The sequence below is a fragment of the Puccinia triticina genome, chromosome 18A (assembly GCF_026914185.1).
Source record: "Puccinia triticina chromosome 18A, complete sequence".
NCBI lineage: Eukaryota > Fungi > Basidiomycota > Pucciniomycetes > Pucciniales > Pucciniaceae > Puccinia > Puccinia triticina.
In genome coordinates this window covers 4,134,261-4,147,159 of record NC_070575.1, presented here as the reverse complement: position 1 = coordinate 4,147,159, position 12,899 = coordinate 4,134,261, and the positions used below count along the sequence as shown (strand labels likewise).

The 12,899-nt window shown below is 44.2% G+C and overlaps 2 protein-coding genes across 2 annotated transcripts; one reads left to right on the top strand and one right to left on the bottom strand.

The window, feature by feature from the left end:
• Positions 1-8,994: 8,994 nt before the first annotated feature.
• On the top strand, positions 8,995-10,686 carry PtA15_18A455 (uncharacterized protein; the record flags this gene model as incomplete). The annotated part of the gene is made up of 5 exons (XM_053164994.1): positions 8,995-9,030; positions 9,203-9,304; positions 9,722-9,808; positions 10,326-10,559; positions 10,588-10,686. The coding sequence occupies 5 exons, from the start codon at positions 8,995-8,997 to the stop codon at positions 10,684-10,686; spliced, it is 558 nt and encodes a 185-aa protein (XP_053028949.1).
• A 237-nt stretch (positions 10,687-10,923) lies between these two features.
• Positions 10,924-12,583, bottom strand: PtA15_18A454 (uncharacterized protein; the record flags this gene model as incomplete). The annotated part of the gene is made up of 7 exons (XM_053164993.1): positions 10,924-11,082; positions 11,147-11,276; positions 11,346-11,443; positions 11,515-11,574; positions 11,669-12,221; positions 12,390-12,488; positions 12,558-12,583. The coding sequence occupies 7 exons, from the start codon at positions 12,581-12,583 to the stop codon at positions 10,924-10,926; spliced, it is 1,125 nt and encodes a 374-aa protein (XP_053028948.1).
• Between the last annotated feature and the right edge of the window lie 316 nt (positions 12,584-12,899).

Sequence of the window (12,899 nt, the reverse complement as noted above, 5' to 3'; positions counted from 1 at the left end):
GAAACAGGATGGAGATAACCGGAACGGGGGTTGGAGGGCCGAGCTGGTTCAGTGCAGTCTGCAATCTGATGGGTCGTTGAATGGCAGCGAAAACAGGCCCGTGTGCCATTGTTCTGGCGCCGCTCCGGTCCGCCAGCCAGTCCGTAGGCGTTGTCCGGGTGGCTTTCGATAGAAGTGGTCCGTTGTAAGCCAGCGGCCATCCCTCCCGGATTTGCTCCACGAGGAACAGCCCTGTCCCGAGCATTCAGTCGAGATTGACTTGCCGAGAGAAGATCGATGAGTCGATCAAACCGGGGAATCGCGTTGTTGTTCCAGGAGAGCTCCATGTCCACTCGCTGATCAAATTCATTCCTCAGATCGGTCCCATGAGGAATAGCAGATTGCAGGACTAGTCCTAGAACGCCATCTCAAGAGAGCGTGACCCCAGAGGCGACCAAATCATCGAAACAATCACGGAGGGAGGAAGAGAACTGACTCGCTGATGTAACCCCAGCAGATGAGATGTTGATCAGTGCGTCCCATCTTGCAAGCTGGTCAGCTCGACTGATAGTGCTGAATCGATCCTTGATTTGAGCCAACATCACATCGCTCCGGCGTATATCGTACAGATCCTGTCGAATCGACGGGTCCACTGATCCCAGAAGAATGCCTCTCGAAGCCCGTTCGAAAGGATGACCCCGACGATCCCTGGTGTAAAATTTCTCATCCCGAAGATAGGAGAACGCCACTTCCACCAACTCCCGCAACCACACCCAAAAATTGGTCCCATCCGGCCGCAAGGTGCACGCAGAAAACCTCGCCGTCGCATCCCGGACTAGCGAAGCCTTGGCCCTGAGTTCCGCTGTGCCGAAAGGGTTAGTTGCAGGGAACACAGGAGAAGGTGGAGGAGGAGGCGTAGCAGGCTCAGTTTCCATGACGTTTCGGCGCCCATGGTCATTCTGCCTGAACGTTTCATCGTGGCCATCGTCCGACTGTCCACGCGCTTCAGCATTTTGTCAAGCAGCCGACCGAGTAGTGATGTTGAGAGGGGAACGTTGAACAGACATGGCGGTAAGAGAGGAGCAGGTGGGGATAGGAGCTAGGTGTAGATTTTACCAGAAAACGCACTGAGAAAAGATTTGAATAAAAGGTTTTTTTTTTTTTTTTTTTTTGGAAAAAAAATGGTGCTCAGAAAAGGAAGTTGTTTCAAAGGGAAAAGATTTCGGCAAGAGATAAAAGTTGTGCAGGAAGATAATGGTTGGGTGAGCGGATGAGAAAAAAGGGAAAATAGGTGGTATTTTGTGGAGGTTTATATAGAGATGATAATAAGCGGTGTTTTGGTTGATTGAAGATGGATGGGGTCTGGGAAGGAATACCCCAACGAGAAACTTGGAAAATAGCTGAGAAGGTGTTGTATGATACGGAAAGAAAAGTCGAGAGCCACACAGGCGAGTAACCGAGGATAACCACACAGGTCAATGATAATAGCCACACAGACTTTTGCAACACACCGCCACACAGACGAAAGAAAAATTTTTAGGCCACACAGGCAAAGATCACTTCTAACCACACAGGCAAATAAAGACACACACACGAGCTGATGAATAAGATTCTAAATGTACTGCCTCTAAATAATGCGGAGAAGGCTCATAACCTAAAGAGGCACGAGTATGTAAATGCAAGGGAAAAGACACTAATCAATAGATTACATTAAGAGGGAAAAACATAATGAGGCTAGAAATACAGGGTTATTTATAGTCTTCATTATGTAATGGAAAAGTGACATGGGAAAGCGGAGAGATGTCGCGTCGAGACCATCGTGTATGTCATTCATGACATAACTGTAGTGAGACGTAACTTTGTACGTAATCGAGCTACAACACATGCAACCTGTATGGCTGTCATGACCCCAATTTGCCGGGGGTGAGTGCACTGCGTACACATTTCAGACTGCTGTGTGATTACCCAAGGGCAAAATGAGTTTGATTGCAAGATATTGGAGGACTTCCTGCCGATTTAGAAAGCTGGCTTTTCAGTTTTTTCTATTTCTATTTTCCATTTTTCAGCAGAGAAACTGCTTGAGAATAGAAAGTAGAAATGGAAAATCACATTTTGCCGGTCTTCTAAAACCGACGGGAAGTCCTCCATTGTCTTTTCCGTAAAGCTTGGAACCTTTCTTTTTTTTTTTTTTTTTTTGGAGGTACCCGACCGAGGAACTCAGGGAGGGTACCTAGGTCCATGAGCATAAGGAATGCGGACTGAGCACATGCAGACCGCAGGCCAAGAGAAACGCGGCCCAAGCGTCTGGATGGCCAGAGTCGAGTGGCGCGGTTATTTGAAATGAACTCTGAGGAACAGAGTCTTTCATCCCCCCACCGCACCACTCTTCTCACTCGCATTCCTCAGTTATTTCGCAACCAACGGAGGAATAACTATTTTCGGAAACCATCCCAATCTCTTCTTTAAAAACTTAATTTTAGATAACTCAGTGAAACCTTATTCTCATTCGAAACGTTGAACTATGGTCGATTCAAGAGCAGTAGCCGCGGCAGCAAAGAAGGCAAAGATCAATAATAGAGACAAATCGGATGAAGCGGCAGTTCAAAAATCTTTAGCTGAACGAGAAGACGGAATAACAGGTAAGTTTTCATTAGTACCATCGAGACCTGTCGAGTATACTCCAGGATATTGGGAAAGAATCAGTCATTTAAACCAGACTGTGCAGAAATTTTCTCCAGAGGGTTGATGATATTTTTGCGTTGTTACTGTTACTCCAGAACCGCAGATCAGTACGACTCCGGGAAGTGGACCCGTCGAGACTATTGTTCAACCAGAATTGGTTTACGACGAACCGGAGGAGGATGGTGATGGGGTTAATCCATTGGGAGACCCAGGTGAGGAGGATAGGCAAGGCGAAGAACCAGATTTCATTGAATACATGAAATCAGTTCCGAGTAAGCTCCCTATAATTATGATATGATACAGACATTGAGTCTTATCTACATTATTAGATATTAATCAACCGTAAATTTTCCTATTCTTCGTAATAGATGTTATGAACGCAACAAACGCAACTTTAGACACCAAGTCTGTGCTCTTGGAACAAGCGTTGCAAGCACAAGCAGCAGGAAATGCAGCCCTAGCAAATCTTATCCTTAAAGCTGTGGTCGAAATTAAACCTGGCGGTGAAACGATTTCTTCGTCGACTGCGCGAAAAGGTGTAATAGAACATAACAATCCAAACAATCCTGATGCTCAAATGACAGATGGCGGTCTTGTTTATGCGGAAGATTCAGACGATAACATTGCCCACAATAATGTGGGGTATGCTCCGTTTTTGGACGAAAATATAAAGAAACTTAGAGGTCCTCTCCCCTTGACCATTTTTAACAAGGTTTGGAGACAAAATGTGAATGCTTGGAATCTAGAGAAACGGCTGAAAACCGAAGATCAATCCAACAATTCTAGCTATAAAGGTTTTCCGTTTGTACCGGAATGGCACATGACACACATGCATTGGACTTTTAATCACCACGACTTCTATAGGACTTTAGCGTTTTTCTATCATAATCAAAAGTTTGCAGCTAAACTCCTAAAACATAAGGCAAACGTCGATGAAATATTGGACAAGAAATGTTTTATGGTTGGTTTTCGATACGATATTCGGATGCAAGCAATGACTTTTGCACATCGAGTAAACGACCAAGGGGTAGTGAAGATACCTGATATCACTAAATTGAAAAAATCGATCATGGATGATTGCTATGATACTTGTCGTGATTATCGCGAGCTTAATTGGGACAAAAATTACTACGCCCCAGGCCTTGGTGCTTGTCACATAAACCCGGTCACAGGCGAACCGAGATTGAATTTACAAGCAAACAATTTTCATAACGTGAATCAATCGGTACCACAATTCCAAAACAAGCATATCGTAGCGATGAGTCAAGCAAAGCAAAATCAACCTAACAATTTGGGGAACGTCAGTCTAGCAAATCAAGGAGGATCTAGTGACTCGAAAAAGCGAGCAAGATCCGGCTACAAAGGATCTAACTTCATAGAAGGATATTCCGAGAGACGATCGGCTTCAAATCCTCCCACTAATCCTTCTAATAAGTAGGTTGTGTGGCATTGTCTGTTCTTATGAACATGTCCATCTTGTTTCCAGTTTTTTGAGACTATTTTAAGCTTTTTCATTGTGAAGATGTCTTCCTCAATTAGAACGATCTTTGTGATTTTTTCTGATAAAACTTTTGTGTTCTTTTTGTTTGTCCCTTTTTACATTGGAAATGTATTAGATTAAGGGAAATGGCTCCTGATAGAGTCGAGTGCGAAATGAATATTCCCTTCTGGGATTTTGCCCTGAAGAAAGCCGGTTTGCGAGAAATGTACCATGATGTGATTCAAGGATTCCGTATTGGTTTCGACCAAGGAATACCAAAACATCGTGTAGGTGAGTTAAAGTGGTTCACACCTCCAAATCACAAGTAAGCTACGCCATCCGCGTTGTTTTGAATTGAAATTGTAAGTTGAAACGGACATTTTTTGTGAATGGTAGGTCTGCCAGTTTGGCCCAAGAAAAAATTACCAAATCTTTCACAAAAGAGGTGGCGTCGAGAAGGATGTTTGGACCTTTCTCGAGAGAAGAACTATCTAAGGAATTCGATTTCTTTAGGAGCAGTCCTCTAGGCGCAGTAGTGAACAATGACGGATCCGTTAGGCCGATAAATGATCTTTCTTTTCCAAGGAACAATCCATTAATTCCATCGGTAAACTCATTTGTAGACCCTGCCAACTTTACGACCACGTGGGATGATTTTAAAACAGTGGCAGGATTTTTTCGGTCTTTCGACACACCAGTTTTACTCGCCCTGTTTGACTGGGAAAAGGCATACAGGCAAATCCCCACACACCCTTCGCAATGGCCCTATTTGGTAGTACAAGATCTGGACGAAAATTTCTACATCGATACTCGAATAACTTTTGGAGGGGTGGCAGGCTGCGGATCCTTTGGAAGACCAGCAGATGCATGGAAAGAAATAATGGAAAATGAATTCGACTTAATAAAAGTTTTTCGCTGGGTGGATGATAACTTGTTCATAAAGAGGTCGAACTCTCCATCAAAAATGTCGGACATTGTTGCTTATTCAACCAAACTAGGAGTACAAACAAATAACGAAAAATGCTCAGAATTTTCGGACAAACAAAAATTTATTGGTTTTATTTGGAACGGTCGAGAAAAGACGGTACGGCTGCCGGAAGCAAAACTGGAAGAGAGGATAGATCAGATAGCTTTCTTCTTGGTGGAAGTTCGCCTTTTCTCATTCAATGAAGTTGAAATTTTGGCGGGGCGCCTAAATCACGTGACTTATATGCTTCCTCAATTGAAAGCCTACCTAAATAGCCTGTACAAATGGATGGCCAATTGGCATTATTGGTTTGCGAGGAGGATCGCTCCGTTGGACGTCCTTGAAGATTTACATATCTGGTACGAAACCCTGATCTCATTTAAACACACTAGACTTATTCCTTCAAGAACTCCCGTGAACATAGACTGGGTGGGGGACGCAAGCACTAGTTTCGGTATCGGCATCAAAATCGGTATGCTTTGGTCCCAATTCAAACTTCTACAAGACAACAGGCAACCTTTAGAGCGTAGCAATATAGCCTGGCTAGAAACCGTCGCCATACGCCTAGGACTGTTGATGCTGAAAAATACGGGGAGGATTCGGAAAGGGTCTAACCTCCTGGTTTGGACTGACAACAACACAACACTTGCGGTCATTGAGAACAAGAAGTCAGGCGACCGACAAGTAAATACAGAATGGAAAGTCATACAGAAATTCTTACTCGAGGAAGAGATTGATCTAACGGCTAAAAGGGTCAAGTCGGGTGATAATATGGCGGACGCATTATCGCGAGGCTTGAAGGGCTCACACAAGGAGTGTAACCGGGTCCTGTTTGACTTGCCTGACGACTTGAAGTCTGTTTTAGTCCCTTCAAGCGTGTAGATGCGTGCAGTTGTCAGGGTCAATCGTCACCACACCATGCGCGACGAATGTGTATTTAAGGCAGAAGATATTGTTCCTGTGTTTCCATTCATCACCAATATCCTGATAATTTTCCAGAGTAAATTGTTTTACGGCGTGACCCGATCTTTATCAAATCGATTTCTCCGTTTTTCTTTTTTTTTGAATTTCTTTTTCCACAGTAATGGAAGACATCAAATGGAGATCAAAGCTTAGCTGTTTTCTGAAAGACGGTTCCATACATAGAGAGACTAAACCTATAGACGAACACATTCTCTCCGGCTGGCGTATGTCTACATTAATCGGTTACAACTGCGCGGTGAAGAAATTCCTGGTGTTCAAGAAGTACACATCCTCCTGCGATTTTACCTTACCAATAAGCGCCGAAGATGTCAAAGAGTTTTGTTTTTGGGCTGGCCGGAACTATCACAAGAGCAATAGGCACAAGATAAATTCGAACTCAGTAAAACACTACCTTTTTGGTCTGAAAGCTTGGCACGCTTTCCACCGGCGGGACTTTCCGACGGTCTCCGATAAACGGGTCGAACTTATCCTGAAAGCTTCCCTGAAGATTGACGCGACTCTCCCTGCCCGACCAAAGAAACCGGCAATTATGTTAAAACACCTGCTGTGTCTGGCGAAGACTCTCTCCGCAGGTACCAACGCAGATCAAGCGATCTGGGACCTGGCGTTGGTCGCGTTCTGGGGGATGGCTCGTTTGGGGGAAATTACTTACGACAGGCCTCTCGGAAACCTCGAGATTTCGAATTCATTGTTGACATCAGATGTCCGACAGATGCAAACCACGTTGGGAAGGAACATGTACCTGACTATTCGAAACGCCAAGACCGCCGGGCCAATGACTCCACAAGCACTCATTTTACATAGCATGAATAATATGTTATGCCCGGTAGCAGCTATAGAAAGGCGATTGATAGAAGCGAAGGGTTCCGTCACGTCACTTTTCGGTTTTTACGAGGCAGACAATTGTCACCACTTAACCAGGTCTGGAACTGTTAGGCGGATCCAAGCTATCCTGCGGGCAAACGGTTTCGAAGGCGTAATGGGTCATTCTTTCCGCGTGGGTGGGGCGTCATTAAGACATGCTCTAGGAGTCAGCACGCTGGATATATGTGAACTGGGGCGTTGGAAATCCTCTTGCTACAAACTGTATATTAGGGGATACAACGTGTCAGAACTCAATTTGGCAAAGAAAACGATCTCGTACCTAAACTTGATTTGGAAGGATTAGATCCTGTCACCAGTTTTGAATTTTCTTTTTTCTTCACCCATTGTCATGAGGACAGGCTTGCTGTAGTTAGATCTTTGTTTTTGAGTCTTGTTTACGAATTTGAATTGAGATTGGGGTTTTTGCGTCAAGAGCTCAGGCTCAAATTGAAATTCTCCTCCTGAGATGATGGTGTTACCGCGCGCTCCCCACTCAATTTTAATACTCAAACAATATCCATTGCAGTTACTTCTCTAGCCTATTGGGTATCAGATTCTTAGATTTAGAATTACCCAATTTTTCCCTTGACTCGGGTGGACTGAGCAGATCAGAGATTCGCCTACACACCCTAGAGGAGATGCGGAAACATATATTGTTCTCCAATTACCTCCTTGACACGAGTACTAGAAGTAAGTACCACGAATGCAGAATGGATGGTGGATCCATGAAGATTGCATATTTTTAAGTTTTGAGTTGACAGGTGTCAGACGCAGCCCAGAACTCAAAGCCATCATCCTCTGGAAGATGATCTTGAAGCAGGGTTCAGTAAAAACTGAGTTCAGATTCTGAACCGGAGCTCATTGTTGACCTAGCCCACTCATTACCAATGCAAACGGACACTGCCCTTCGCCCCAACGGAGGGGCCGACCAAGAACCGGACCCGTTACACAAGCTGTAAGGGATATGAGAGTGGTGGGATACTTCAGCCAGAAGTTAATCTGGCCACTTGGAATAAATGGAGGACTTCCCGTCGCAATCTGGGAGCAATCTGAGAGCCTCCCAGAGTCTCAAAGCCTAAATTTCCCTGCAAAATTTGGCTCAGATCTGGGTCTGGAAGGGGTTCCCAGATTGACGGGAAGTCCTCCAATGCATAAAATAAAAAATAAAAAACCATCTTGTTCCAAGCTATTCGGAAAACACAATATTTACATCAAATTGATATCCAGAGCGGAAACCAGTACTGAACCAAAAAGAAAATTTGACCGGAGAGCCTATCCTAGATCACCAAGCTCTTGCAAACTTGCACAGCATAAATATATAGAGGTGGACCAGTTCTCAGGAGATTTGACACTCTGGAAGAGGGAACAAACAAATGCCAGACATCTCAAAAGCAGCAGGGCTGCAGGGTGGAATGATTCGGCCGCTCCCTACAACGACTCTCACTCAGGCACCAGGTTAAAAGGGCAGCTCTCCAGCTGCCTCCTGACATAGGTCTTCAAGTATCTCTTTTCTTGCCCAGTTGATCTCAATTTTTCCTGACCATTAATCATCACTTTTGTAAAGTCTAAACCAGTTCCAATCTCTCCATCTCTTGCATAGTTCACATATACGTTCACTTGTAGAGCAGAGCTTAGTTGGAGATGTCACAGTAGCCAAAAACAGGCAGAACTCAAGAAACTTGCGCCTTTAACTTTGAACTCATGTCTTCAAAGACTCGACCTCAGCACTAATCTTCCTTTTCATTTATTTCCGCCGAAACCGGATTCATCATAGGATTTTGATAACGAAGACGCATTGCTTGTACCCTAAAGTCTCGCCTTTGATACCATTTCATAGCTGCTTGATTGGTACTTTGCTCTCTCTAAGCTTCAACTTTTGAATTATTCGAGTGATTGCACACCAAGAGCTGACACCTTCAAGTTGTAACGCCCAAAATTCCTCGACAATCAAATAGGTTTCCGACTGGTAGTCCATTCGCAGGACCCAAAATCAAGGGTCAAACACGTCAAAATAAATATAAGGCTGGAGCCTGAGAGCATGCATATGGGCTTGTGTAATTCACCAGTCATCAAGGTAAGCCCTTCCTATCAATTGTGCTTTCATTTTCCACCAGATTCAATCTGTTTCACAAGTTTTTCCTTACCTGCTGATTTCGATTTACACTTTCCCCGGCGATCATTCCTTTTGTCTCTAATTTCTGTGGTTTTTTACGTATCTATTTACTATTAATCCATTTTATTTACAGGCAATTTTTCCACAGGATGGTAAGATTCATGCAACTGGTGAAACAACCCCATTCCATAGAATGCGGGAGACTTCAATTGGGGTTCAGTTGGGAGTAAATGAAGTAAGTCTTTGCCCGTCCTGCCTGACTTCAGCTTTTCTCTGGTGTAAACGCATACCTGGCCAGAAAATGACTATTTGGATGAGGTCTGTAATACTAATTCCTAAAGCTGGATTCTTATAAACAGCACGGCAAGTTTAATGTCCAGCGGGCTCAGTCTGTTGCGCACGCCGGTTACACCGTTCCATATGTCTCAACTTCGGGAGTCCATACATCAAGACTCTCCCTCACAATGAATGAAGATAGTTCCTTAAGAGCTGGCGTAGCGTACGTTGCATCTTCTTCTTTCTGTTACCTCATCTTTATTCATATTCGCATAGAAATTTACCCAAATACGCGCTCTGTTCAACCACGTGACTTCGTGAAAAATAAATGGGCCAGCTGTTCTTTATGTTTTGGTATCCTGCTGGAATTCGACAGTGCGAAAAGAAAGTCTTTCCGAGCTTTACTCGAGATCGAGTCGCAGTCTCGCAAGGATTTGCCTTTCAAGCTTTGGACAAGCCCAAAGTAAGCACTACATTACCATCAACCTTCCTTTGTCCAATTTTTGCCATGCCAGCTTCCGGTGAAAATCAACTCATCCCTGTTTATAACAGGAGATGGGACTTGTATTACGACGGTAAAACTGAACTGGGTCATGTGGACTTCGACACATAAGCATTGTGGATCAACTAGATCTTCTGCCCAAAGGAAAACTCAAATCAGAGCTGAAGCATGACAAAAAATTCAAGCTTCCTTTTCCGCCACAAGAGAACACTTTCAATGGCTAAATTCATAAGCGAAATCTATCCCATTTTTACAACGAGCGTGGCATTACAAACCACTACTCTTCAAAATACTACTATCATTAGTCATGATTTCCATTTTTTTCTCTTCCATCAAAATCCCCGAGGAAAGTCCTCCACTTTATTTCCTCTTCAGCTAGCCGCTTTTTTTTCTTTCTTGTCTAACAACTTGTGATTCAAAAATAGCTTTCCTTGTTTCGTGGAATTGCAGCATGTCTTTTTACCTTGGTATCTCGTAGAGCACAAGCTTGTGGAACAGCACAATGCAATTTGAGTGGGGCTTTCGTAAAAATTGGGATGAACGTTTCGAAGTGATACAGTTGAGCAGTAGCGGTCAGTTGTTGAAGTTGCCAACAGGGTTCAGATTGGTGTTTGGCCGTAGCATCATTGCGAGTATTCAGCGAGTTTTCTGTGGGTTTGTTACGGGGGTCGTTCAAAGGTCGAAGTTATCCACGACTTTGCAACCACTGCAAGTAAGAAAATGTATACTTGTTATTTTAGTTAGTTGCAGAGTTCGATCAGCAAGTTGGAGGTTATTATAAGGGGCATCAACAATCGGAGCGCTCGGTACAGTTAATGTTGATTTTGGCTGGGAGTTAATTCTTTGTATTGACTCCAGGAAACCCAATATAGACTATGAAACCGAGGGTTGCGATTTGTGAAGAGAAAAAAACGGATACAGTGTTCATATAACGAGAATTTGATAAAAGCGTCGAACATGCAGTGATCTTCTTAATACGTAAATACAAACACTAGCCGTTGCAATATATAGCTTATACAATCTTACATGCTGATAGATACATAGAGTCACCTAAAGCTCTCTTCGTCCACTTGTTCTTATGCCATTACTTTGCTTTTCTTTTGTTCATAAATCTCGATGGTGTCTATAGCGTATTTGCCGATAATCTGAAACTTACTTCCGTACTCGCTTGCTCGAGCGGAACTAGCCTGCCCCTTGGCGATACGTGCAGCAATTCCTTGAGCGATCACAGCGAGCTGATGGCAATTTATGTTCAAATCAGCTTGAGTCACATAGCCAAGCTGCATCTGGGATACGTACCCGGAAAAAGGCGAAAGATACGGCACACTCCCAGTTGATGAGCGGGTAACTTTTTCGAGTGAGTTCACAATACTTCTTCAATAGATCATCAGCAGTGATCCTAATGGGCATCTGGTCAATTGGCAAATCCCTGCAATTTACCTCACACCAGATTAGCACTTGTTTTTCAAAACTGATCAAGTCGGAAAGCTTGAAGTACCTAAATCCAAGGAGGAGAGAAGGCTGGTATCCCACCGAGAGACTCGAAGGTGCATACCACGGCTGGAGCAAGTTGGCCAAGTCGGAATACGGATGACCCTTGAATGTTTCAGAGATCGAATATAAATTTCTTACAAATTAGGAAGGACTTGATCGTGAAGTTGACTTACTAAGGTAGACAACTCCCAATCCAAGACTGAGATGACACGAGGTTCGGTGGGATGGAACACCTAATGCTCAGAGGATAAATTCATTAAACATGATCAATCCTTGCAGATGATACTTGTCTGGTCATATAAATGCTGTATATGAAAAAAGACTGACCAAGTTGTCCAGTTTATAGTCCCCGTGGACAATCGTAATTTGGTGTGGGGGTTTACGGGCTTTATACCAATCCAACAAATCATCCTTCTTGATGATGTCGCCGACAGTTTCCCCAGATTTTTCATCTTTGGTGGCAGCTTGGATCCCGCTGATCTTTCCTAATGACTTGATTTGACGCTCATAAAAGTCACTCTGAGAGCCGTACGAATCAAGGCCGATTTCAGCCGGTTTGAACGAATGTAATCGTGCCAAGACGGAAATCGCACTCTTGTAGATGGCCACGCGCTCGCCGTGGTCTTTGATCTGGGGAAGGTCGACCTCTTGGAATATTCGTCCTTTGATGAACTCCATCAGGTAGAAGGATGTTCCGATGATCGAAGTATCGAGGCATAGAGCGTAAACTTTGGGCGATGGAAAATCAGCCGGAAGGGAAGAGAGAATCTTGAATTCGCGCTCGATTGCGTGAGCCGTGCTTGACATCAATTGACCTGGGGGTTTCTTCCGCAATACATATCTAGCCCCAGTCTGGTCGGTGATGTAATAGGTCGGATTACTGCGTGGATCGTTTGTGAAAAGTGGGATGATGGAGTGAGCTTGCAGACTTCGACTTCTCAATTACTATGTGTGATGAGGTTTTATTTGGCATAAAAATTTATGTTGGGAGATGGAAACCTGCCCAGAATGGAAAAAATGAAGGCAACCTAAAAGTAAGATAACGGACCTTTGGCCGTACTCAAATTGGTTGATGTCGATAGGTAATTTCACCTGGGACATGTGCTTCTGCAGGTAGGTAGCGAGAGCGTCCAAGTCGATCGGGTGCCTGAAAAAAAAACACTGTCACAATCAGATCCGTTGGATAGATGAATTCGGGGTATGAAGAAGAACTTACCTTGGCTGGCCGGTTGATGACGCCATGGTGGGTTCGAAAATGGATGGATGAGCTTGAGGAGTGCCTGTTGGACGGCCTCGCCTGTCAGAGCCTCAGAGCCCTGTCACTGACCTTTCACACCTCTTTCCCTTACTTCTAGTCACGAGTCCTGCCCGTTCACTTCCCCAGTCGGAAAGTTCGGTTCAGCCCCGCCAGACTTCCCAGAGCCAAGCCAACACCCAACTTTCCAGAATCATCAATATCAAGAAATCCAAACCCAACCAACAAATCAATCGAACAAACCAGAAGACCCGACAACCCTAAACACGATAAGACAGGTGTCTCTCTAATTAATCCCCTACC